The sequence below is a fragment of the Rattus rattus genome, chromosome 2, assembly GCF_011064425.1.
Source record: "Rattus rattus isolate New Zealand chromosome 2, Rrattus_CSIRO_v1, whole genome shotgun sequence".
In the NCBI taxonomy this organism is placed as follows: Eukaryota; Metazoa; Chordata; class Mammalia; order Rodentia; family Muridae; genus Rattus; species Rattus rattus.
Window position 1 is genome coordinate 150,292,803 of NC_046155.1, and position 27,850 is coordinate 150,320,652.

General features: G+C 49.2%; 1 protein-coding gene across 3 annotated transcripts in view; it reads right to left on the reverse strand.

Moving 5' to 3' along the window:
* Nav2 (neuron navigator 2) overlaps positions 1-27,850 on the reverse strand; it is a 368,060-nt gene that overhangs the window by 59,524 nt on the left and 280,686 nt on the right. For all 3 annotated transcript variants that reach the window (XM_032893546.1, XM_032893545.1, XM_032893544.1), the window contains 3 exons: positions 12,476-12,614; positions 3,523-3,814; positions 1,260-1,962 (listed from right to left, as the gene is read on the reverse strand). In XM_032893546.1, the coding sequence (XP_032749437.1) occupies positions 1,260-1,962; positions 3,523-3,814; positions 12,476-12,614 (1,134 nt within the window). The remainder of the gene's footprint in view (positions 1-1,259; positions 1,963-3,522; positions 3,815-12,475; positions 12,615-27,850) is intronic.

Sequence of the window (27,850 nt, forward strand, 5' to 3'; positions counted from 1 at the left end):
AACGTGGGAAGCAGAGACACATAGACCTCTGTGAGTTCGAGGCCAGCCTGTTCTGCATAGTGAGTTCCAAGACAGCTATGGAGAGAGCTCCTGTCTCCAAAAAAAAAAAAAAAAGAAAGAAAGAAGAAAAGAAAACCAAAAGAAAAAGGGTCCAGTGAGTGAGTTGAAAGGAAATGTTAAGGGTGATGTTTGCCCGGAAACCGGGAAAGGGAATAACATTCGAAATGTATATAAAAAATACTCAAGTTAATAATAAAAAAAAAAATTAAAAAAAAAAAAAAAAAAGAAAGGAAATGTTAAAGGTTACCTTTTCCACATTGAGAAATTTCAACCATGTGGAGAGATATGGGGAAGACATCCTTTTCGAAGGTGCTAGGAAGTCTATTTTTATTTAGAGATTATTCTGCTTTTAGGGGTTTAAATAAAAGAAAGAGAAACAGCAGATGCCTCAAAGAGATGCCTCACTGTATAAAGCCCTTCCTGCCAAGCATGAGGACCAGATTGCTGATGCCCAGAACTTGTGTGAAGGATGAACAGGACCGTGGTATCCACCTGCGATCCCAGACTAGGAGGGCAGGGGCAAAGGATTTCAGGAGCAACTCTGGGGCAGGCTGGTTAGACTAGCCCAGCTCTGGGTTTAGCGAGAGACTCTGCCTCAGTAATTAAAGCAGACAGCAATCAAAGAAGGCACCCACTTCAATTTCAGGCCTCCATGTGCATGTGCACACATGCATGTGTCTATCTCACACATACACACATATGCCACACACGCTTACATATACAACAAGCTAACACTTCAAACATTGCTCATGTGTCCTAAAATAACAGGATGGTATAAAGAACACAGTGTAACTCTGTCCCCTGAGCTTAAAGTCAGGGTATAAAAGTAGGCCAGGGCCTCACCCACCCTTACTGTCTCTAACTCTCACTGAAGACCTTCCCTCCATAGCCCAGCACAGCCACAAAGATGAACTTTACGAGGAACACTGAGAAAAGTACCACAAGCTCCAATGAACAGTGAGGAAACTGAGGCAGGATTCAGAAAAGCAACTTGAGAGCTCGTTAAAATAAAGTCAGAGTTTGAACCCAAGAAGCGTATTTTCCATCCGGGCATGGGGAAAAAAAAATACATGGACTGCAGACCTTCGGGCAGGAGCTGGCCTTGAACTCCCTTACAAGGAGTTGAAGTGCCACGCCACTGGATGCTTTATTCCACTTACTCTGGCCCTCCTCGGCCCCGTGTGTCTCTACCTGCTTACCTGCGGAGTGTGGGAGAAGCCACGTCTGCGTACTTGGTCCCTGGCTGCAGAGTGGCCTGAGTTGAGTTGGACACTGGTTGGGTGGCTGGGTTCACCTTCACAGAGTTGCAGGAAGCCACGCTCTCGTTGTCTGAAGAGATACCTTTCTCCTTGTCCGTCTGGTTGACAAGCCCCGGTAGGGAGCTGCCCAGGGATGTTTTGGAGGGCTCCCTCAGCTTGGGCACGGGCAGGCCTGCTGACTTGCTGCTCATGTTAGAGTCGATGCTGCTGGTGCTACACCTATTCCCTGCTCCGTTCCGGCTGCTGGACTTGCTGGGCCTAGGCAGGCTCCGGTACTGTAAGTTCGTCCGGGAGCTGAGGGACAGATACCCATCGTCCTGGTTTGGGGCTCCGTCCATGCTTGTTTTCCGACCCGTGGACCGACCGACGAGGGCAGATGACTTGGGGATTTTACCCAGTGTGGCAGACCTGCTGGTGACAGTGGCCCCACTGGCTGTGATCATGGCCAGCCCAGCAGCAGAGCCACTCTGTTTCTTGAACCCAAAGCTGTTGGCATTGGCCGTGGGTGTCCTAGAGCTGCTGGGGAGGGTCTTTTTGGATTCGTCCCCACTGCTGCGGCCAGCATCCGACGGGGAGCGCTTGACCTGGGAAGCTTTAGGCGAAAGCCTTCCCTTCTCAGACACCTTGGCATCGTCTGTTTTTCCTAAGAGAGAAACCAGTACGGTCAGACCAAAAACCTGACACTGCCGGCTAGTGTGTTTAGGGTGCGTACCCCTCTAAAGACCTCGGTCACCCTGCTTCCTGAAGGGGAATAGCGTGAGTGAAGTCAGGAGAGAGCTTTGCACAGTGATAAATCTCATCTGCTACAGTTGCTCACGATCTTTTAGGATGCGTTGCTGATTTTGCTCTTTTCCAAGCAGTCTAAGATGACCCAGAGCAGAGCAAAGCCAGGAAGCTGTTGGTACATCCATACACACAAGTGACACTGGCATACATTGTCCTCTTCCCCCATGTCCATGATATGAACCTTGACATTTCCAGGGACATGCAATATAACCTTGAGGAGCTTGGACTAGTGTGTTAACTTGATGGTGAGAGGTGAAACTGAGCACGGACCAGTTGATAGGTTGTGAAAACGCCTCATGTGGAAGCACCATACATACCCCTCCTCGGAAAGGGCCAGGGAAGCAAAGCTTTAAGGACGCTGTCCTGGGGGCTAGAAGAGCCAGCTCCATCAGTAAAGCGCTTGCCTTACAGGCACGAGGGGCTGAGTTAGAGAGCCCAGAAGCAACCTTTTTTAAAAAGGCAGTTGTGGTGTTGTGTATTTATTATCCCAGGGGTGAGGATGCAGAGACAGGAAGATAGCCACCTCGATCACTGGCCAGCCTAGCCTACTTGATCATCTCCAGGCTAGTAAGAGACTCTGACCGAAACAAATGCAAAAACAAAGAGTAGAACTGGGTATAGTGTTTCACAGCTTTAATCCCAGCACTTGGGAAGGAGAGGCAAGAGGGTATTTGTAAGTTCAAGGTCAGCCTCATCTACAGAGTTGAGTTCTAGGATAGACAGAATTACATGATGGGACCCTGTCTCAAAATTAGATAGATAGATAGATAGATAGATAGATAGATAGATGGATGGATGGATGGATGGATGGATGGATGGATGGATGGATGGATGGATAGATAGATAGATAGATAGATAGATAGATAGATAGATAGATAGATAGATAGATAGATAGATAGATAGATGGATGGGGTGGGTGGGTGGATGGATGGGTGGGGTGGATGGATGAGTAGTATTTAATAGGATAGATAGGACAGATAGATAAGATAGATGATAGATATACTATAGACAGACAGATGGACTGGTAGATTGGGCAGATATAGATGATAGACATATAGATGGTAGATATACAAATAGACAGATGATAGCCAAAAAGGTAGTGGGAGCAGATGATAGTATTGAGGAACATATCTGAGATTATCCTCTAGTGTCCTTATGCATGTCCACATGGTAGGTACTGGCATACTCACATTATTTGTGTGCATGTACGTCTCATACACATCACACACACATACATACATACACACACACACACACACACACACACACACACGCACACACGCACGCGTACACAGACACATGCATATAGCCACGCACAACACCATAAAAACAATTGTGGGCAAAACAGCCACCTGAAGAAGTCACTTGTAAGGTAAAGCCCCCACTAAAGTCATCACGGTGTTGGCCTCTCACTCACCAGTCCCTGGGGTCTTCAGGGTGCCCGTCTGAGCTGATGGCTTGGTCCTTGGCATGGTGATGCCCACCTCTGCTGTCATGCCTCTCCTCCATGAGCCTGTCTGTGAGAGGACTGGATTCTTCTTGCCAGACACACTTTTGTCCGACTCATCGGACATGTCTGAAGGGTTCCGCCTCCACTTGGAGCCCGGCTCCATCCTCACGCCACTGTCTGAGCCTCCATCTGATCTCTTGATGTCGTCACCAGACCACAGGGAATTCCTCTCCACCTGTGAGTGCTTCTCAGCGTCAGTCTGTGGACAAGACACATGCTCAGCTAGAGCTCGCCCATGCAGGCCAAGCCAACTCAGGGACTACCTAAGGCCTTTCGAAACCTCAGACATCTGCTTACTTTGTGAGAAAGTCACAGGGACCCCCTACCTTTTTTTTTTTCCTTTAAGGAAAGACTAATGGAGGAGGAAGAGCAGGCCAAGGCCCCCAGGAGGAAAGCAAGCAGAGGGAGAGGTGATAAGAAAGGGGCCATCAACTCTGCCACTTGCAGACAGCCACTTCCAGTCCTAACTCTCAATCCCCTGCACCACCAGCTTGCCCCCTTCCCTTTGTTCCCAATCTTCCTGTCATTCCACTAGCAGGGGGAGCCTTGCATCTAGCTCTGCAGAGAGAGCGAACAAGCGTGCGAACTCTGCCGATTTGTGAAACGTTCAACCGGCAGTAGCAACAGTGCTCACTCCTGCCCAGCTTTGTCTTGGAGCTTTTGCTCCCCACCAAGCAGCAGTCCTCAGACAAGTTAAGATAATTAGACAACTCTCTTTGGGAGAGCCTGACCTGCCGGCCATGAAGCCCCGGGAAGAGATAGGAGTGTGCTGTTAATGAACTGCAGGGCTGAAGGACACAAAGGGAGTGGAATGCTCTGGGGCCTCTGGGCCTTGAGGCTGGGGGAGGGGACTGGAAGGGAGAAGCTTTGTATGAACCAGAAAGGGAAAGTCGGTGATGCTTTCGGGCTGGGCACTTTAAGAAACCAGCTGCCTAGAGGGGGTTGTGTGGGCAAGGTGGGAAATAAGTGTGGACTGGGCAAGACCTGGTCTGAGGCCATGCTACACAGCAGGACAAATGCCTTCCTAAAGAGGGCTGAACGGAGAAAAGCTCAGTATAGACAGGAAGGCCCTGCTCAACCTCCATCCATTACAGCCTCCTGTAGGTGCTTATACTTGCTTGGTCCTTCCTAAAACACACATGGAGCTGCAGCTACGTGGAAAGGACCAGAGATGGGACGTGAGGAAAGAACAACTAAAACACGCTCAGTCATGTGAGGGGCAGAGGGAGGTCTCCTATCTGTGTGCAGAACAGATAGGCACTAAGGTCTGGGAACAAAGGTATGCACAGCTACTTCACACTGCAGGCTATGACACAGGCGCTGGTCAAAGCCAGTCAGGAGACATGCACGAACTCAATGATCTCAGCCTGGTTTCCTTCTTCTAGATCCTTCTGGCGTGCACTGAACGAAAATGAACTCGATGCCCACGGCTTGCCAGGCATCATGTAGGGTCTTAGAACCTGTGAGATTAGTCCCCGTCCTTTGTGGAATTGACAGTCACTGAAAGATGCAACGATGGGATACAAAGACGTAAATAAACGCACGGCTGTGAGATGTGACGGACACCGTAAGGAAAGGGGGCGTGGCCTTGGAGAGATACTGACATTGACCCAGTTTAGATTACAGTGGTGACATGGGAATTGGTGGCCAGACAGAAACTTCTAGAAGGAGCCTAAAGAATGAGACACATTTAGCGTGAGGAGCATCTAGAGCAGTCCATACCGGCGAGCAGAAATTGCACTGTAAAGGCCTTAGGCAGGAAGAAGAGACTTTGGAAGCATCCATCTATTTCTCAGGTACCACGATGAGCCAGGGGAGCTGCCTGTACAGGGTTCAAAGACAACTCAAAGCCTCAGCCTCATGGAACCTACATGTGAGCACATCCCAACACATATGACTATGTTCTAAGCCGTTCTGAGGCTGTAGCACCTCTTACGGACGTGTTTGTCCTTCCACATTACACTGTAACACAGCTAATAACAGTGGCACTAACACCTAAGGCTTACTGTGCACTACAGCCCTCCAGGTACAAGCTAACATGCTTTGTTTTGGTAAATATGTGCACCAGGGGCCTGTGAGATTGTTGGACACGTAAAGGTATTAATGGCTCGAGTTCAACCCCTGGAACCCATGTAAAGGTGGGAACAATAGCTCCACAAAGTTATTCTCTGACATCTACACATTTGCCATGGTCTGCACACACAGAGAGAATAAAATAACACTTTTCTTTTCTCTTCCTTCCTTCCTTCCTTCCTTCCTTCCTTCCTTCCTTCCTTCCTTTCTTTCTTTCTTTCTTTCTTTCTTTCTTTCTTTCTTTCTTTCTTTCTTTCTTTCTTTCTTTCTTCTTTCTTTCTTTCTGGAGGCAGGGTCTCACTGTGTAGCCCTGGTTGGCCTCTCCATGAAGACCAGGATGGCCTCAGACTCAGAGAGATCCACCTATCTCTACCTCGAAGTGATCATCATGATCATCATGTCTCTCTCTCTCTCTCTCTCTCTCTCTCTCTCTCTCTCTCTCTCTCTCTCTATGTGTGTGTTAGAAAATATATACATCAGGCTGGGGACATAGCCTCAGCCTACTGAGTGCTTGCCTAGCACGCATGATGCCTGCATTCCCCATCACTTATGCAACAGAAACCCAAGACGGTAGCACGTGTCTGTAAATCTCAGGGTTCTGGACACGGAGACAGGTGGATCAGAAGTTCTAAGTCATCATTGATTAGGGAATTTGAGGCCAGCCTGGGCTGCGTGAGACCCTGGGGATTGGGATGGATTGGGATGAAAGAGAGAGAGAGAGAGAGAGAGAGAGAGAGAGAGAGAGAGACAGACAGACAGACAGACAGACAGACAGACAGACAGACAGAGACAAAGACAAGAGACACAGACCAGGACAGATGGAGAGATGGGGACAGACAGAGATGGGGAGAAAGAGAATATAATTCAATTTATTCCTCAGCAAAAACTCACAAAAAAATAACAGAATACTGATGCCTGAGTAGAAAGGAAACTTGACCAAACTCATACAGTGAGGAAGGCATTGTGGGTATTCTACTAGTTGCCAGCTAATAATTTAACCACTATAGTACAGTGTAATTCTTAACTATAAGCTCGAAGAGATATAACCTTCTACATGCCTCAGGTCACCTACTAAAGATACCTACACCTAGCAAATTCTAATTCTATGGACATTCTGGCTGTTTCAAGCTCAGGCACAGAGTAAGCAGGCTTAGCCTGGTCTCAGTGCCAGACCCCCTAGGACAGACTCCATCAATAACAGGGAGTGCACATGTCCCCAGACTGGGACCATGGCTTGGCCTTTTCTTCTCTGGTAGAACAGTCTTCCAACTATCTATCACACCTGATAACTTGGTGCGGGGTGAGAACTCTCCCAACCGTCTTCTGCAGAGCTAGGTATTTGCCGGGGACATCTTGACAGGCTTGCACTCACACGTCCTTAGCAAATCCTCCTGGAGACATGTGTGACCACTGGTGGTATCTCTTGGAAGTTAAAATGGGCGGAATCTGTTTTTCTGTTCCCAGAGTTTGCAACAGGAAGGCCAGCGGGTCAGCACACTGGTGGTCCTACCTTCCATTGGGGCTTTTCTTACCAGCAACAGGTCATCAACAGGCAAGTTGTGGGGAGAGGTCAGATAAGCCAGAATGGACCTTGGAGTAGAGGGCAGTGTTCCCAGAAAGTCTGGCCCAAAAGTAAGAACACAGGCTTTGGAGCCCAGTGAGCTTAAATTCCAGCACTGGCTGCTGTCATCCACTGCTGTGTGAGATCTTGGGTTGCCTCCCATCTCTAAGGCTGTTACAATGGCTGTCAGACAGGTGGGAATTGAATAGACCATTGACTGGAGAATGGATGGTGAACTTCTAAGAGCTTAGTGTGTAGAAATGTCATAAACAGCAACTCTCCTCACCAAACTCCCCAGCTCTAAGGACCCCAGCACCCTGCTGTGTCTTTAGCATTTACCCCACCTGTGTCTTGCAGAAGTTGAACAGGGTTTTAGCTGCTTAAGCCTCTAGACACTGAATCCCTAGGCAGGCCTAGATGCTGTGGGGGGCTTTAAGCTGCAGCCCATAAAAATGTAAAGAATTACAGCAGCATCACTTGCAACTTGTATCCCCAGACACTAGGACCCTCAAACACTTTCAACTCATCTCCTGAGACTGCACTGTGATTCACACTGAACACATCTTCCATGAAAGCACAGGTTTAAGGAGAAATAACTGGCAGAATCAGAATCGGTGGCCCCCAGGAAGGCTGGTATATAGCAGCCTGCTCTCTCCAGTTAAGCTGAGCCTGCCATCCTGATAGTCTGATGGCCAGAGGATGCTAGGACACACGAGACAGCAATCCTGGCTACGTGCATCATAACTCTGTTACCCTTAGAGGTAAACAAACAAACAAACAAAAACAAACTGACAGTTGTATTTTTTTTTTTTACCATCACACCCCCTGTGAATTTTGTTTGTTTAAAAACAAAGCAAAACAACCACGAAAACTTCAGGCATTAAAATGAAAGATGATCTCGGCATAGACAGCTGACCACCCCTGGCACCTGGACTAGTGCCTTCTACCAAGGGTGGAAGACGGAGTGGCCATGGACTGAATGCACAGATGAATGCACGGCGGGCGTATGTGCGCTTGTTAGAACTCTGCCCCAGCACAGCGCCTGGGGGACAAGAGGCTGCAGAACGGAGGGCAGACTGTTGTGAAACTACAAGCAAAACACATGACAGCGTGCTACCCTCCGGATTACCACTGCAGATGCAAGAGGGAGACGGAGAAAAGGGCGGTTAAGGCACAGAGAGAGACAAGAGGGACCTCTGAGCAGCCCAGCAGTTCAGACTGTGGGAGAAGCGTGTCCAGAATTGGCCCGCTGGTGACATACCCCTAGGGTGCAGGACTAGCGGCCATTATTTTGTGGATGAGAGGCCAAAGGCTCTAGGAATCTGACTGATCACCCCAGGATGTCACGTGGCGAAAAACTCAACCCCAGAACGCCTGACTTCAATGTCACCCTCCTCTCTGATGCCACAGTTGGACTCACCAGCTCTCCTAGAAGTCATGCAGAGGGGCTCAGGTCTCACTCAGAGGTCTTTGTCTCTTACACTGAGCCATGAGAGCGGGGGATCAGGGTACCCATAAACAGGCCGTGAAAACCTTGTGGGGCACCTTCAACGTTTCTCATGTCTCAGGGGAGACAGGGTCCCCTGAAGGAAGGTTTACTCCCCAGTGATCGCACCTCCTCTGCCTTCTCCTCTTTCCATCAGTACACCAGGTTGCTCCTTGCGCTTCCCGGGGAAAAAGAAATTCCCTTCTCCTCAGATGTGAGGAGGCCAGACGGGCAGTGCTTCCAGTGGGAACGCCAAGCCCTCTCTTGCCTTGTGTGTCCTGCCCGATGGGCTGTGTAGCCCACTCGCCCAGGGTAAAGCATCGTGTGACGAGACCCCCGATGCACGCACCGAGGAGTGGGAGGGTGCGGGCGCATCTTCCAGGCTCCAGCCACTCAAAGAGGGGTAATGGCCCTTAGCATTCCTGCCAGCCTGTGGGGGAGGAGGCGCAAGGCTGCCAGAATGTGGAATCTAATATTTTGAGATGCTCCCTGGACAGGAACAAAGAGAATGTCACAAAAAGTCCATTTAAAAACATCGTGACAATAGGCATCTCGGTATCCTCTGCTGCAGCCAGCATTTCTGCTACCCAGACCTACTGCTGCTCTTACTGTGATATTTCCAACTTGGGTAGACCTGGAAGAGACCAAACGGCCCAACGAACAGTGACCCCTTTGTATCCCTCAAAATGACTTCTGATCTCAACTGCGGTATCTGCTTGGTAGTAGCCTTCACACCTCACCCTGTGACATCTGTGAGAAGAGAACAAGGTGCTGCTCAAAGGGAAGGCCTTGGCCTGCGCCGAGCTCAAATGCACGTCGCAGGATTTTATTTGGCATCAGTAAGGTCTGCAGACAAACTTCAGCCCGTGAGAAGGAAGCAGATGGGAGGGTTTTCCGACTCAGTGTCCCAGCTCCCCCTGCTCCCCTTCAGACACTGAGTATCCAATATGTAGCAGGGACCTAGGCTGGGTTAAGTGCTCCTAACTTGTACCTAAACACCAACGCAAGATCGTTCTCAGTGAGTATGGCTTCGAGTGTGTTTTTAAATGACAATTATTTATTTAGGTGTTAGGTGTATTCGAGGAGTGTGCGTGTATAATTCTGAGGTAAGGCTTCATACATTGCATCGCCCAGGCTGTCCTGAAACTCAAGGAGCCAAGGTTGGTGTTGCTGAACCCCCTACCTCCATCTCCCAGGTTCTGAGATTCCATACACAGGTCACCACGCACTGTTGATGTGGTGCCGGGAATCCAACGCAGGGTTTTGTATGGGTCAGGAAAGCAGTCTACCAACTGATGTACGTCCCACAGGTGCAATATTGTTTTTTAAAAAGTTTATTTTGTGTGTGTGTGTGTGTGTGTGTGTGCTCATGTATAAGTATATAAGTGCTCGTATCTAGAAGAGGGTGTGGAGTTCCCTGCAGTTAAGACTTAAAGGTAGTATGAGCCACCCAACATGGGTGCTGGGACTTGAACATGGGACCTCTGCAAGAGTCACACATGCTCTTAGCCACTGAGCCATCTTTCAGCATCATAGGTGCCATATTCTTATGATAATAAAGTACAGGATCTTAAGTGCATAGCTTGAAAAATCCTAGAAAATCAGCATACTCACCCAACTACTACCAGGATCCGGACACAAAGTGCTCAACCCAAAATCTTAGTGCCCACCTTTTTGTTGTCTGGGTAACACAACAACAACAACAACAACAACAACAACAACAACAACAACAACAAAACATCCACTCTCATGTGTACACACATACACATACCTACTGCAATTTTTGGCTAAAATGAGAGTGCAAGCTATAACAGGCAATCCCAAAAGCAATTCCTTAAACATGTGGCCAGGTAGTCCGCAGCTACATTTCTGTAGGATAGAATTAACCCCCACACTGCCAACACAGCTTCTCTTTAATCCTACCCTCAAAGAAGAGACACCTTTGAAGCAGAGGCTTCCAACGTGGCCCCTACCTATACAGAGTAAAAAGCAACAGAGAGGGAAGAGGCTATGAGAGAATGGGAGGGCAGGCCTGCTAGTTAGGGCGTGGTAATCCCAGGGCTTCTCAGCAGTTCACCTGAAACATCAGGCCCCACTAGAGAGAGGGACCAAATGGCTCGCCCATGCCAGAACTGCCACAGCTGACCTTGTGCTGGCAGCAAGCCACGAGGATGCTGCAATAAAATGGGCTTACAGAGTTGAGTCCAGGCTCTAAGGAATACAGTGAGGGCCAATAAAGTTGAGTCTATAAGAACTGAACTGTTTGAAATGCAAAATCCTGGAGTTAACGCAGCTGGCTGGTGCCCACTGTCACACACTGCTCATGGGTCACCTGGGCAAAGGGACTTGGCTCCGGCAAAGGGACTTGGCTCCGGCAAAGGAATAGCGTCTGACCCCCAGGAGCTAAGGTATGTGCTTTCATGTGCAGAATACAATTTGAAAAGGATTAAAGCTAGCTGTGGAGGTGCAAACATGAGCGCTCAATTCTTCTGAGGCAGAGACAAGAGGAATCTAGGCCAACCTGGATCACATCAAAACTTTCTCAAAAACTAAAACCCTAATCTCCCTCATCTCCCCCCTCCAAAAAAACCAAAAATACGAAGGGACCAAGGATGTGGCTCAATGGGTAGACAGGTCTCCTAGCATGAGGAAAGTCCTAGGTTTAGGTCCCTAGTGTTGCATAAAGCAAGGTGTGAGTCACACTGGTTACCCCAGCACTCAGAATGAAGCATTAGGATAAAAGAACAGGAGAACCTGTCTTAAAAAAACAAGGCAGAAAGCTATTTCTAATAAGAGTAACTAGTACAACACTACAGTAGCAAGGGATGTGAGCCACAGCTGGCACAGCTGGCACAGCTGGCACAGCTAGCACAGCTGGCACAGCTGGCACAGCTAGCACAGCTGCCACAGCTGGCACAGCTGCCATAGCTGCCACAGCTGGCACAGCTGGCACAGCTGCCATAGCTGGCACAGCTAGCACAGCTAGCACAGCTGCCACAGCTGGCAATTCTCAGCCTTAACCTTCATTCTACTCCCTAGAGAGACACCTGTGCTCAGAGGCAGCAATGGCTCATGGGGCAGAGAGGAGATACACTTTGTTGGGTCCACGCTGGGGGAACCAACCACCCTTTGCTAATTATCTTCAATTTTAAAAAGATGTGTGTGTACATATACTTGTGTCCACACGTTAAGGGCACTGGCATGTGTGAACAAGCGTGAGCACACAAGAGTAGGCCAGAGGACACCCTTGAGCACCCATTCCTCAAGTGCTGCCTGCCATTTTGTTGGTGTTAGAGTCTCTCATAACCCTGGTGCTTGCTGTGTAGGCTACGCTGGCTGGGCAGTGAGCCCTCTCCCTCTGTAGCAACTGAGAATACTAATGCTCACTGCCACACACACAATCTTTATTTTTTTCTTTTAAATCTTGTTTCTGGGTATTAAACAAGTTCTCAGGCTTGCGTTTTATAAACTGAATTCTCTTTCTGACCCCTGCTTGTTTATTTAAAAACAAGCCAGAACTGAGGTCCAGGGAGAGAATATGGTCTCCCCACACCAAAACACTGAGAGTGCAAGTTCCTTTGCCCATCTGTACTGCCCACTACTTCTTTCCCTGCAGTGAGGATACACAGACTGGATGTTAGGGGTTGGATCTCTCCTCATCGGCATGGGAATTCTAACTACAGCAAGGCCAAACTGGAGCTAGGCTAGAGGAGCCTGGGAAAGCCTCTCTTGTTCCTTACCTGCACATCCAGGTTTCTCCGGGAGGAGGCAGGCGTGTTGGCATAGGAGCTGATGGATGAGCTGGTGTTGATGTCATCCGTGCTGAGGTTGTCTATGGTGTCGCTGATGCCGCTGCTGACGGAGCTGCTGTCATCCCAGCTGTCAAGACAGAAACATCCTGAGTGACAGCCTCTCAAGACTCCAACGCAGCCTGACAGCTCAGGCAGATACACGGGTCTAGGGAAAAGCCTCACTTGTGACCTAAATGTCTTCTGGATGGCTTCAGCTGGGATGGGACTCAGCTATGAGGGCCACCTGAGTGGAGGAGCTGGTCCCACTTCCCCAGAATGGGTGGATTCAGGAGGAGAGGCTACAGGCCTTCCTTGGTCTTGTCCTTTCCCTCTTCCTCTGCTAAAGGGAATCACTCCTCCCCTCGGACACTGACAAGGCAAGATTGGCAGGGCAGGATCAGAATGACAGCAAGATTCAATGCGGTCCCTTGTGGGAAGAGGGCGAGCGGAGCAGAACTGCCGTGTGAGTTCCCTGGACAGCTCTCCAGAACAATGTCTGAGAAGGAGAGTGGAGAGTGTTACCACCCTATCACCAGGCCCGCCTTTGTAACACCACACAACATATTCAAAGCACAGCTCTTCCTTCCCCAAGCTTCAGATAGGCAGAGCTCAACCCCTTCCGGCTTCCAGCCAGTCTCCTGGCAAGGACTTCCATCCTCGGATAACCTGTCACTGTCTGCCACCTCCCGACACCACATCTACCCCAGCGTCTGGTCTTGGAAAAATGCACCGTCCATATATGTGCAGCTCAGTGTAGCCTGTCACCCCACAGTTTATGGTGCCTTGGGCTCTGCCTGGGTCACCACACATCGGCCTCGTCTGTGATTTCCTCTCAACTTACCCTCCCATGGCAGCCTGAGTGACCTGAAATGCCCTGGGTCTGGCCACTCCTTTCTTTAATGTCCCTAGCTGGCACTCCTCCCCTCCCCCAGGTGTACCTCCATCCCTACCTTGCAGCCCTGTCTCCACTGTGCACTTGCCTCTGACCATATGGGCTTCCCTCCCGTCTAAGTCAGCAGGGAGGCTTTCACTGGTTGTCCCTGCAATCTTATCTTCTAGGTCTCAGCGAACGTGTCATCTCTTCAGAAATGTCACCCATTACCTGTGAAGTCATCGTGTTCTATTACCCCAATACAATCTATTTATTTTCTTATTTTTTGAGATGGTAGGTATACAGCAAGTGCTTAACAAGTGCTTGATGAATTGAAAATCATGGGTGAATTCCATAGAGTAAGCCGCCGCCGTCGACGTGACCCTGTTCTACCCACGGCAATAGTAAGTAATAGTCAGTTCTACTGCTTCTCTTCTGTACGGCTGGAGAAGCGAAGGTTGAGAAAGGCGGGATGCGAAGTACAGGGTCAGCTAGAGAGACACGAGCGGGTCAGAATCCAGTCACCCTGACTCCAGTGTCACACTCTGCACTGTGACAACAGACAGCTTCCCCTATAACGTTCTCTAAGCCCACCAAATACTACATAATCCATTCCCCAGGGGAGGCCATGACCCTGGTTCAAGGTCATATAAGGCAAAAAGGACAGGACTGATACTCAAGCAATGACTTAGCCAGATTACTGCCCCGTGTGGCCTTCCACGGTGACTACTGCTGAAAGCCTTGCAGAAGGGGGGTAGGAAGCCTTCGAGGTGTCAGGTGTCTGAGGGTAAAAAGAAGCAAACAAACAAGAGTCTCCCCTACACACACACTCACTCCTGCGTACATTTGCACACATGCACACAACACAAAAGAAGTTGTATTTCATTCCACTAGTTTGCTAGGCATCTGCCTCTACATCCCGAGTCCTGCTGGGCAGGGGAGAGGAAGGGGCTTCTAGGAAAGCCTGCTTTCAGCTTAGTTGCTCAGTATACCCACTTGCACAGGATGCAGGAGAGCACAGGGAGACCAGCAGTGAGAGCAAAGGCTCCGAGGCTCCTATGGTGGGATGGGTGGTCGGTCCTCTGGCACGGCTGGTTCACCCTGCTTCCAGCCAGACTTGGAGCCAGAAACACCCACGAAGTGTGAGGACCAGGGCCCTGCTCTTGCTCAAAGTGGTTTTGCTTAGGCTTGTTATTCCGTAACTGCGCTCCCTAACCAGCTATCAGGGACGTGCGATTTGTAAGTGACGCCAGACGGGCAGCTGAGAGTCAGACGTGAAGCATGTGGAAAGCAAGATGCCAACTAATCGGGAAGGACAACAACTAGGTGGAGGCAGTCAAGCCAGCAGGAGACCGGTACAACCTGGACTGGGAGCCGGAGTCCATGACCTCAAATCAGGCAATCGATATCGAAACAAGTTATGAGAGGCGATTAAGGATGGGATTAGAGGGAAATCCAGAAGTTGCTGCTGCTGGGCGGTAGTGGCGCAAGCCTTTAATCCCAGCACTAGGAAGGCAGAAACAGGCGGATTTCTGAGTTTGAGGCCAGCCTGGTCTACATAGTGAGTTCCAGTAGAGCCAGAAAAACCCTGTCTCAAAGAAAAACTCTGTGTGTGTGTGTGTGTGTGTGTGTGTGTGTGTGTGTGTGTGTGTGTTTGCTTATTTATCTGATGTATATGAATGTTGTGCCTGTCTGTATGCCTGTCATGTATGTGCAGAAGAGGGCATTGGATCCCTTGGAACTGGAATTACAGACAGTTGAAAGCCACCATGTAGGTGCTAGAAATCAAACCCAGGGTCCTCTGGCAAAAATCTCTCCACCCCCCAACTTCACAGTTTTAAGTGGCATGAGATTAAGATGTAAGATTTAAAAACTAGAGTATGATTCCACGGAGACTGGAGGGGCTACAGAGATGGCTCAGCAGGTAAGAACACTGGCTGTCCTCGCAGAGGATCAGGGTTCCGTTCTCAGCATCTAGACGGTAGCTCCCAACAGCCTGTGAGGACAGATCTGGGACTCTCTGGCCTCCCTAGGCACTGCACACACATGCCTTCCACACGGGCAGGCAGAATACCCACACACATAAAGAAAAGATAAGAAAAGAACCGAAAGGTTGATGACGACTTCTTAACAACTGAAGTTAAAATAAGCAGCCTAATTTATTTGCTATCAAGAGTTAAATGCTGGGGGCTGGAGAGATGGCTCAGTGGTTAAGAGCACCGACTGCTCATCCAGAGGTCCTGAGTTCAATTCCCAGCAACCACATGGTGGCTCACAACCATCTGTAAAGAGATCCGATGCCCTCTTCTGGTGTGGCTGAGGACAGCTACAGTGTACTTATATATAATAAACCAATAAATCTTTAAAAAAAAAAAAGAGTTAAATGCTTAAAAGACTTTACTTCTTCTAGTGTTAGCTGCCTTGCTAGAAACATGAAGGGCTTATGAGAGGGGCGTGTTTATAAACACACTTTAAAATGTTTAAAGAGATTTGATTATTCAAGTCTGCAGATTTCCTTACCTGTTTAGGCAAAGCCGCTCAGCCAAGTCAGCAACGTGAAATTATATTTTTGTCAAAATGTTTTCCACGTTTATTTTCATCTTATGAGCATACATGTTTAGCCTGCAAGGATGTATGTGTACCACCTATGTGCCTGGTGCGCACAGAGGCCAGAAGAGGGTGTCGGACCCTCTGGAACTGGAGTTACCGTGGCTGTGGGCCACTGTGCTGTGCTACTGCTGAGGACACAAACGCAGAATCGCGGCCACTGCAGCCAGCACTCAGAACCACGAAGCCATCACGCTAACCCTGAAATAATCTGAATTTGCATAGAAATACGCTTAGATTTCAGACTTGTAAGGAAATTCCGGTCTAAACGCCAAAGCTTCGGTTTATTGGGTATTCTGATGCATTAACTCTGGGAGGCTGTTTGCTCTGCCCAGATCCTCTTTTCACCCTAACACGTTTCTCCCCAGGCAGATGAGGCTTGGGAGGCAGCTCAGTGGGCTGAATGCTTGCCTGGCTTGCACACAGCCCCATGGTTGGTCCCCAGTGTTGTAATAAGCAGGGCTGGGTGACACAGACCTAGAATCCCAGCACTCAGAACATGGAGGCAGCAGGATCATATGTTCAAGACGACTCCGCACCTACCACTCAGGGCGATCCTGGAATCCTTGGTCGTCTATGTAAACAAACAAACAAACGAATGAACCCTGGACAGCGCCTCCTGGCTTCCCTGCAGCTTTTCCTGAGTTCCCCTTTGCTCGGAATTTCAAGACTTTCAAAGACAATCCTCCAGCTGCCTGCAGAGGCGGGGTTTCCATAACCTGACCTGCTCCCTCTCCTTGTTATTGCTTTTCTCTTCTCCCTTCCTCTTCCCTATCCCCTGGAGTTGGAGTTAAAGCACTTGTGAGTTGCCTGGCAAGGGAACTGGGGAAAAAAAAAGCAAGTACTTTTAAGTGCAAAGTCAACTCTTAAGCCTCTCCCCTTAAATTTTTAAAAATTACATTTATTATTATTATTATTATTAGTAGTAGTGGCAGTAGTAGTAAGAGGAGGAGGAGGAGGTAGGTGTGTGTGTGTGTGTGTGTGTGTGTGTGTGTGTTGGTGCCACAGCACACATGTTGGGGGGTCAGAGGGTAACTTGCAAGAGTCAGATCTCTCTCTCTATCATGTGTGTCCTGAGAACTGAACTCAGGTAGTCAGGATTGGCAGCAAACCATCTTTGCCTGCTGAGCCATTTGGACAGCCCTGCTTCTCTTTAAACTTCAATACAGATCACAGATACGTCTGATCAGTTCTTAGGCTGAATAATGGCAAGAATGCACGTGTGGATTCATGGAAACAATGGACTTCCCAGCTGTGGACAATCATGTGCCTCCCTCTCAATGAACAGCCCAACCCCTGGAGATATATATATATATATATATATATACATTCGGCTTTAAAGACAATCACATACTTTAGCCAATGAGTGGGTGGAATTCTATAAAATAGACAGACACACACGCACACACAATATGAAATCTGTATTGTGTATATATATCGTGCACGCACACACACATTTTTAAAACTCAGGGTCTCACGTAGCTCAGGTTGGCCTAGAAAAGCTGAAGAGGAACTCCTGGTGCTCCTTCTGCCTGCCAAGTGTTAGGATTACGGACATGTGCTACCATTCCCAGACTGCCAAACACTTTCTCTAAGAACTTTAGACTGAACATTTTTGAGCGCTAAGCGCTAAGCCAGTATCCTGCATTTATTCATCCATCTAGTCAGCCAGCGCCTCCGGCTGCCAGGCACTGTGTGAGGTAAGGGGTCACACAAGACTCAAGAGTGATCCCTGTCGGCCTACCCAGTATCTGTGAACAGTACGGACAGCTTGGAATATAAATTTAATGCAAATCAGGGAGGTGGCAGAGGGCATCAGGTTGATCTGGCGCTGGTTCCAGATGGTTCTGGTCCCCTACAGCAGCATAGCACAATCTGGCTCTGTTCCGAGCCCAGGTCAGTGGGCCCTCTGCTCACTGCTCTCTCAGGCCAGCACACACAGGTACAGCCCAAGCCTCTTGGTGCTTTCCCAGACCCACGTCCTGGGGGAGTTTAGATGAGGCCTGTCTTCTCCAGGCTCTGCGCTCCTCTTCTATGAGCAAGAGCTGGACTAAGACCCAGAGGGTTCCTTTCAGACCAATAGTGCAGGAGGCTCAGTCCAGAGGAAAGCTAAAAGGAGACACGCCCGTCCACGCTGGGGTCTCCTTGCCCACTCAGTGATACTGCCAATCAACCGTTCTCACGCCCAGCCTCCTCCTCGATCACTTTGCCACTCGGAGTAACCCGAGGTACTTTTTGTTTGTCTTTTGGTGTGTGTGTGTGTGTGTGTGTGTGTGTGTGTGTGTGTGTGTTGGGCACATCTGTTTGTGCTTGTGTTGAGGGTTGAATGTCTTCGATCACTCTGAGATAGTGTTTCTTGTCTGCACTCAGAGCTAGAGGATTCCTCTAGTCTAGCCAACTTGCTCCAGGGCCTCCATGTCTCTGCCCTGCCCTCTGGTATTTTTGGGTACCAATCTCCAGCTCTTGCACTTGATGGGAAAGTGCTCTACCTACTGATAGATGTAAGCCTACGGAGAAATAGGTATAATGTTTTTCATGCATGCCATTATCAGATAGCCCTTAGTGGTATCTGGTTTTTTTGTTTTTGTTTTTGTTTTTTTGGTTTTTAATTAAGGGTGTGTGTGTGTGTGTGTGTGTGTGTGTGTGTGTATCTATAGGTGTTTTGCCTGCAACTATGTCTGTGTACTACTTGTCTGTCTGGTACCCATCATGTCTCCTGAACCTAGAGTTACTTATATGGTTATCTGGGAGCTGGGAATTGAACTCAGGACCTCTGGAGGAGCAGCCAGTGCCCTTAACCACTGAGCCACCTGTCCAGCCCAATGACAGGTGTCTTTTTCTTTCTTTCTTTCTTTCTTTCTTTCTTTCTTTCTTTCTTTCTTTTCTTTTTTTTTTTTTTTTTTTCTGGTATGCGCTCTCATCCAACATAACCCCCAGGAAGCCTCACGCCCACCGCCCCACAGGGTCATGCATCCAAAGGCTTCAAACCCACTAGGGAAGCTCTACAGTCACTTCATGTTGGCATCTACATCAGACCACATGCTAACCACACAGAGAGAGGATAGGTTCCCGCCTGGTATTTATGGTCACCAGGGACAGTATCCTTTGGACAGACCGGATGTTGATTGGGCCAGTGACATTTTTCACTTTCTGTTTCTCCAAATACTTAGGACCCCAGAACTCCTCCCCAGAAGATTCGATTCGACCCCTTTCCCGCTCACCAAGAAGAAAGTACACAAGAGCTTCAAATCTCCCTGGCAAGCAGAGACATGGGGCAGAGACCCCAGGGCAGCCAGCAGCCAGCACTCAGCCATTTCCCTAGAACCAGGGTTCTTACAGTGCCCAGACACTCCTCTGCCACCCCAAGTATGGCTGTGAAAACCATCGGTGACAGGGTTGTAAATTACTTCAGCTTTGCACACTTCCGGCTTTGCCCCCAGTGCTGTGTGGAGTGATCATCCCAAGGGCGGGAGAAGGCTTGAGTTTGAGCTGGGGAGTGGGGTGGGGGAGCTGAAAGCAACAAGACATCCAGCCATGATCTTGAGTCAATGTGGTTACATATTTACAACTTCATCTCTTGCTCAGAATAGACCCGCAAGGTTAGAGAGACAAGGACGCAGACCTTTCTACCCAGATTTACATGTCCTAGCTCTGGAAGTATTGAAGGAGATACAGGGAGGAAGGGAGGGAGGGAGGGAAAGAGGGAGGGAGGGAGAGGGGATCATTATACTTTTCAAATAGACTCCTTGGGAGATAATGCTATTTACTTAAGAGAAAGACCTGCTAAGCAACATTGTAAAAATAAATAAATCGCACGGTAGAGCTCAGGAGAGGCAGGACCCTCTCCGGACTTAAGTGTCCTCCGACCCATCCCAGAGACCTCTGCCCTTACCAAATCTCTGCAATTAACTAAACTTCTGGAGAGTCAACACCAGCTGCACCACACCACCACACCGTAAACCAGACTTTACCTGCTAGCTCTTCCGATTCAGCTGAGGAGTCCTCGTGAAGCCCACTCTGCCGCCAGCCCCCAACCCCCACCTCAGCCAGCCAGCTGCATTCAGTTGCAAAAAAAAAAAAAAAGGCCAGACTGGTGGAACTTGTTTTCTGGCTATTGTTCAAAGCAATTGTTCCCTGAAACCCCAGGGCCAGATTGGAATGAGGTCCTCTGGTAATGGATGAGTGAGCCAGCCCAGCTTCTGGCTTACCAGGAAATCCCAGGAAAAGAAAGGGAAAGGTTAGCTACCTGTATTCCCACCAAACAGGTACGTTAACTATTTCCCCGCCAGCAGGCCTCCTCAGAGCATCTCCAACCCCCACCTGCTCTGGGGGTCCCATTAGGGAAGCCTTCAAATGCCTTCCCAGAACTCCCCAGAGACCTTTCATAAAGGGCCAGGGAGATGATAGAAAACCCTGCTCTAGCTGATCTGTAGAAAGTCTGTTAATATTCCCGATATTCTATTCCCTTTGATTCTCATACTGCTACGATCAAAGCAATAAGAAACATTAACGGCTTCCTAAGCATTGTGCCCAGCTATTATTCAACATATTTTCTTCCCAGTTATTATGAGATAGGTGTAAGTAATTAATAATTATTCAGAGATGAGAAAAATTAGGATCGGAGAAAATAGGACAAAGGGCATGGAAGTAAGAACCTGTAAGGTGAATTATGAGCGTCCACTAAAAGTGTTATGAGTGATGTGAGTATGATATATATACATACATATAACACACATGCACACGCACACACACACACACACACACACACACACACACACACACACACACACACAATCTGTGTTCATATCCGAGGGCTCTGCAGGCCACAGAGCTAATGGAAATCAGAGGATAAGGTCAGTGTGGTGTTCACCTTCCACTTTGTTTGGGGCAGGGTCTCTTCTCCGTTCACTAGTGTACCCCAAGGTAGCCCAAGAGCTTCCAGAGGTGTTCCTGTCTCTACCTCCCATCTCACTGTAGTTCTGGGAGCCTCACGATCACAGACTTACATGCTACATGGACCCAGTTTGATACAGGTTTGGGAATTCGATCTCAGAATCTAAGGAGACAGGTGAGGCTTGTGTTGAAAGTTGAAAGTGTTAGCCACTGAGCCATCCAGTGTTAGCCACTGAGCCATCCACCTCCCAAGTGGTTACTTCACGGACTTTGAAGACACATCTATCTCCTCAGTGTTCCAGAAGGTCTTAGAAGTTTTCCACACCACAGAAGACACAGCTACTTGAATTAAAAAATGTAAGTGGGGTGTGGATTTACCTCAGAAACTGCAAGATGACCTGGGACCCCCAGCACTGGGAGAGAACAACAACAAAAGAGACAGCAAAACAACAAAACAAAACAAAAACCCACCAGCTAGTCACCTCTCTCTGGGGCCAGCATGTGGTGTTTGTAGTTCTGGTACAAAAAGAAAACAAAAATTACCCAGAAGTTTAATTTGAGCTTTGCAAGGGCAGAGTTTAAATCCCAAAGTCAGCAAGTTTTGTTGGCCTAGACATGGGCAAGGATGCCACTAAACTCAAGAGGCACACAGAGGCTCTGCCAGCTCTGCAGAGAAACTACCAAATAGGTCTTTGCTGGAATCCAGGCGCCAATTACCTTGTCAGAGCACCCTCATTTCTGGGAGACTTGTGCTAATGACACCCAGTTCAGTTCTCACGGACCTTTTGTGGGAATGAAAAGGGTTTGATGGGTGCCCAAAGTTCTCCAGGCACATCTGAGGGCACCAACCCAGGGCAGCTGCAGCCCAGGTTGCAAGGAACCTGCGTGGTGTATGTGAGGGAGGTGTCATCGACACTGTGAAGCAGGCAGTAAAGTCTGGGGGTTGGGGGAGGCATATTGTTCCTTGCTGTGGTCTGTGAACAAGGTCTCCGGGGAGAATAACGTCTACTGATGGTGCCAGGTGCAAGCCCAGTCACTTGGGATGAAGAGAGGGAAACAGAAATCCCACCAAGAGGGCTTAGAGGGGATTTGGCAGAGATGAGAATGCTCCAGGCTTGGGTTTCATCCCCCAGCACCTTTGTCCCACTTTGGTAACCCACTCCTGGACAAGTAGGTGGTCCCTCTGAGGAAGCGTGAAATTCTCCCTCTGATTTCAGGGCTCCGTATGGTTGGAAACCCCAGGCTTTGGTCTGGATGCCTCAGACCCTCATTGTTATAACAGGCACCAGAGTGTCTGCTGACCTCAGCTACACAAAGCCTTCTCTCCTCCCGGGCTCCTCCATGCTCAGCTTGAGCCATTGCCAGTCGCTAGCCAGCTTGGGCCAAGGTTCTCAGCAAACTCATCCTCATTTTCAATTTCCCGGAAGGGGTTTCCCCTAACATCCACAGATCCAGCCATCACAATGAATGCAAACAGTGAACACTCGCTGACTAGGGAGAAGAGTTCTAATAACAGATTCCAGGCACCGTCTCAGTATTCTGTAGATGTCAGCAGATTGCACTATCAAGTACTAAGGTCCCCTTTTTCATAGTTGGGAAAGGGGAGCTCGAAGAAGCTAAGTGAGCTGATTAGGGTAATCGAACTTCATGGCCCAGCAACTCTGGTTCCAGAGTTCCTGTGAACCACATCAAGAGGAGGATGAGGAAGAGGAGGAGAAGGAGGGGGAGGAGGGGGGAGGAGGGGGGAAAGAGGAAGAAGAAGAGGAGGAGGAGGAGGAGGAAGAAGAAGAAGAAGAAAAAGAAGAAGAAGAAGAAGAAGAAGAAGAAGAAGAAGAAGAAGAAGAAGAAGAAGAAGAAGAAGAAGAAGAAGAAGAAGAAGAAGAAGAAGAAGAAGAAGAAGAAAATCATCAATCTGCTTTGGCAGGGGTAAGGGCATGGCATGTAAGAAATTAGAACATCCACCTGCTCTCCAAACCAAGGACAACGTAGTATCACAGGTCATTTGAAAACATCTCGGTGAGCTAAAGAAAATGGGGGGGACAAATCCTAGAGAGGCCAACTAGTTGGCTACTGTAAGTCTACCGAGGTGGGGGTGGGGGTACATGGGGTCTCCACATCCTCATAAACTCTCCTCCACCCCGATCTCCATTTAGTCTCCAGTATGTCTTAGGGCTATGGAAATCTATAGACCGCTGAGTACAGAAGAAGCACGCCGCTCTCAGGGCAGCAGGTCGGGAGGCAGGGGTGGTACTCTCCTTTTCTGTTGTCAAAGGCTCTCCTGTAAAGTTCTGCCTCTGGAGTGAAAATCTAGACAAGGAACTAGGTCGAAAAACTAGCCCTCAGCAGGCATGGGAATGCATGCCTTTAATTCCAGCACAAGCAGGTGGAGCTATACAGTGAGTTCCAGGACAGCCAAGGCTACATAGACAGACCCTATCTGGTAAGGAAAAGGGAAGGAATGAAGGGAAGAAGGAAGGATAATAATAGTGAGCCCTCGGTGCTGAAGAGATGGCTCAGTGATTAAGAGCACTTGTTGCCCTTGCAGAGGACCCTGGTTCAGTTACCAGAACCCACATGGTGGCTCCCAACCACCTGCAAGTCCTGACCCCGGGGATCCAATGCTCTCCAGACAAGTATGTGGTACACCTACATGTAGGCAAAACACTCATACACATAAAATCAATAAATATGAGGAAAACAAAATCACCTACCACTCAAAATCAACTTTGCGGCTGAAGAGAAGCGAGGCGGTAGCTAATTAGGCACCCCAGCTGGCCAACAGCCTGGGGCACCATTAACATGCAAGCTGGACATCTTCCCCCTCTAAGAGACATTCAGCTGCCTGGAAAGAGGCCCCCCGGCAGCCCATGGCAGCCCACGGCCAGCTCCAAGGTCATCGGCCTTCCCAGATGTGACCGGTAGTTAGATTCCGAGCTTTCTGAGCTCTCTGCAGCACAGCCTCAGCCAAAGCCACCACATGGACCAGGAGCCTCAGGAAGTCAGAACCGCCAGCAGCGAGGTCCCACTGCAAAGCAAGGGTGTTTCCTAACCCAGAAACAAGCAGGTTCTCAGTCAGGTTGCCAAGCTGTGTGCACTGGCGAATCCCTGACCAGAGGAAACACCCTTTCTTGCAAAGCAGTCACTCTCTTATTAGCTGTGTGATCTTGAACGACTCACTTAACTTCTCTGGGTTCCCACTGACTCATTTCCAAGCTGGGCATGCTCTTACAGGCTCCGTGAGGAAGACGGAAGAAGATGTCTGCTAGATGCTCGACACACAGTAGGTGGTAAGAACCACTTTGTTCTCCCTGGTTAGGTTTAAAAACCGGACTACACATCTCTGAGCAGACATCTATGTATGTATTTAAAGCTGTAACACTGTAGCTACTCATTCTCTCCTGGGACCTAACTTTTAGGAGAGTTTTTGTTTTTTGTTTTTTGGTTTTTTTTTAAAAGCCCACTCAGTAATTTTCAGTATTAGTAAATACAACCACAGCCTCATCTGGCTCCTTAGATTCTAAACAAAACCCCCCATGCAAGTCACTTTAATCAAGCCACCAGCAGCCCTGGCGTAGGCCACTCCAGCACCCCCCCCCACTCCCCTTCCCCCAAGCAGCCCAAGACTTGGAATGAAGACTTGAGACAGCTGGGTGAGCAACACCCAGTTTTTCAGGCTTGACAGCCTAGTTTGATAAGGGGGACAGGGACACTGGGGATGAATTGTCTAGGTGTGTCAAATGCTTTTGGGGAATGTCCCAGCCACCTCTAAGCCATCAAGGTTAAAGAGGAGGACATTGGGAGGCGGGATTTGTAGACACACACACACACACACACACACACACACACACACACACACACACACCCCAAAGTGGTGATTTTGGCAGCTGCCCCATTTCTTGCTCTGCCAGCTTTCCAATACTATCCAAGGACCCACAAGGCGTCGCATGCCCTAAACCCCTAGTCCCAGGAACTCTGAGAAATCATCCTACCTTGTAAGGTTCCTAGGCCAGAGCATGGCACTACATTACGGTCCCTGGAGAACGGTGGACAAAGAAGCCGAGTGACTCTCATGGGACCACAGTCCCCGCAGCCTGCCGTCCCGCCCACGCCTGGCCGGGCAGTCACAGCACCCAGCGAATCTGCTACTGAGGGGATAGTGAGGAGACTACTACCGTTCCCTAGCCCTGGAGGGAAATCCGATCCGCCAACAAAATTAACCTTTAAAGTGCCGAGGGAGCGGAGGTCAGGGCCCAGAGCCGGTACCAAGTCAGCTGTGTGAAGTTTCAGCAAGGCAAATCCAGCAGCAAACTCAGACACCCTACCGTAAAGCACCGAATAGAGGGTCCTGCACATGTCCCAGAGGCGGCTATCGTAGATCCCACCCACATCTATTGCACTAAAAACACAAGGTCTTTTCAGCAACACGTGCTTCTTTTAAATGCACGGAGCTCAAAGGCCATAGAAACTCTTTCCTCAGTTGGTGGACGTGTGACTTCAAAGCATTTGGTTAAAATGCTGAGCCCAGAGGAAGAGAACCATGTTACCTGTCTGTGTGCTTAACAAGGACGCACACTCTTTCTAAGGATGCCTGTGTTAATGGGGTGCGTGCGCCAAGGGAACTATGCACTAATTCCTCACAATGCTTTAAAAAAAATGAATCTCGGTCTGCACATGGCTACATTGAGCTTTATGGTAGCGCTGGTGAGAAAGGAAGATGGGACCAGAGAGGGACTAGGTCTAGGATGGGAAGTTGAACCCAGCTAATCTCTACTAAAACCTGTAATCCAGCACTCAGAGGGCAAGACAGAAACAGATGCCAGAAGAAGGAAGCAATTGTCCCACGGCTGGGAATGTGAAAGTGAAGCTATGTTACAGCCACAGGCTTTTATCTCCAGAGAAAGGGGAAAGATGAGTCAAAACCCCTGCTTATTTCCCCCAAATCCTACAGCATAGTTTACAGCAGCCTTGGAAGACTTCTCCCGAGCTAGGCTCACCCCTGGGGGCCATGCTGCCCCTGCAGCTGGTTAGGGAGTGTCTCTGTGTGTATAGGGGGCAGGGTGGAGGAATGGTCTTCTGGGGTGGGCGGGGGATGAGTGGGTGGGAGAGGAAGCAATAACGTGAGTGTGTCGGGTCTCTGTGGGATTTTTAGAAGTTTTGAGAAGGGGATGGAGACCCTTCTGGCCCCCACCCACCTGAGAGGGAATAAAACTGAATTCAAAGAGGAAAGGAGAGGGGCGGGGCTGGGAGTGTTTCCCAGGTGAGTAAAAAGGCAAAGAGTCTAGGAGCTGAGATTGCAATCTCGAAGGAGTCCCAGCCAGGGAGGTTACTCATTCCTGTCTCAGCCCCCGGGGCCCTCCTCCACCCCAGGCATCAGCAGTGGGAAGGGGAAGGCAGATGTGGGGGTTGGGTGACAGGTAAGTTCGGCTAGTCCAGACTTCCTCAGACCAAAGTAAGGGGGGACAAGCTCTGGCTAACCAGGGTGTTTCCATGCTCTGATGACCAATTTTCTCTGTCCTAGGAATTACTAATATTTTTTAAACAATATGTCTGAGGGTCTGAACCAATGTATACAAAGGAAATGTAAACACATATACACACAGAGACAGACAGACAGACACATACATCCTACAGTTGCTCTTTGCTTTAAGCAATAGAGGAGGTTAAAAATTGAAAGCCTCGATAAAGTAGGAGATAAACTAGGAGTTGCCCAAGCATCCACTTACACATCTGCTCACCCAGCTAGCGCATAATCACAGAGGTGCACAAACTTCAGCTTCCGCTGCTCTAAGTGCAAGAACCCAGCAGTTAACAGAAAAGGCTTCCTAGAACAGAGCTTAACTTTCAGGGGAAGCTATGAAGTTTCACCTGCAAGCTACACAGTAACAGGACAACGTAGGTAAAGGATACAGTTGGCTGGCCAGAGAGGCTACGGAGAAAACAAAATGGGAAGCACGGATTATGGAAGGGAGGTGTCTGAGCAAGCCCTGCTGAGGAGGTGGGCTCTACCACAGATCTGAGAGCCCAGTGGGAGCTGGCTGCCTGAATATCTAAGCCAGCACAAGGACCTTCCAAGAACAGAGCTAAGTCCTCAGGCCAGATGCAACCTACGCACGCACGGAGTCCAAGAGTACAGGGATCAGCAGAGGGGCCAGGGAACCAAAGGGAGCCCAGGAGAAGGTCAGGCCAGAGGGCCAAGGTCCAAGCAGGCCTGCAAGTCACAGGAGACAGCTTGGGCTTGACTTTCCTGAGTTCCTGAGTAGAAACGTACTCAGAGGGTTATTAAGCGTTGGATCACCTTCTGACAAAGTGTAACTCTGGTACCACGGGAATGGCTTGTGTCTCGCACAAAGCAAACGCATTTGGGGTGGGAGACTTCAATTTTCTTTCTATGGTCAGACGTAAAAAATCATCTCTTTAATATAAAAGACTGAATGCCTTGCAGCAGATGACAATCAGGTGTGACTAAGGAAGACCCAGTCAGGGCTGGAGAGATGGCTCGATGGTTCCGAGCACTGGCTGCTCTTCCAGAGGACCTCGGTCTTGGTTCCTGGCACCCACGCGGCTGCTCACAATTGTTTACTGCAGTTTCAGGGGATCCAATGACCCCCATCTGTCCTCCATAGGTACAAAGCACACACGTGGTGAGTGCACACGGGCACACATGTAGGCAAAACACCAATACACGTGAAACAAAATAGAGTCTTTAAAAATGTAAAGACACAGACAGCAGGAGAAAGGAAACGACCACCACCGCTGCCACTGCCGCCGCCGCCGCCACCACCATCACTACCACCACCACCACCACAGCATCACCACCACCATCACCACCACCATCACCACCACCATCACTACCACCACCACCACCACCACTGCCACTGCCACCACCCCCACCACCACCACCATCACCACCACCATCACTACCACCACCACCACCACCACCACCACCACCACCA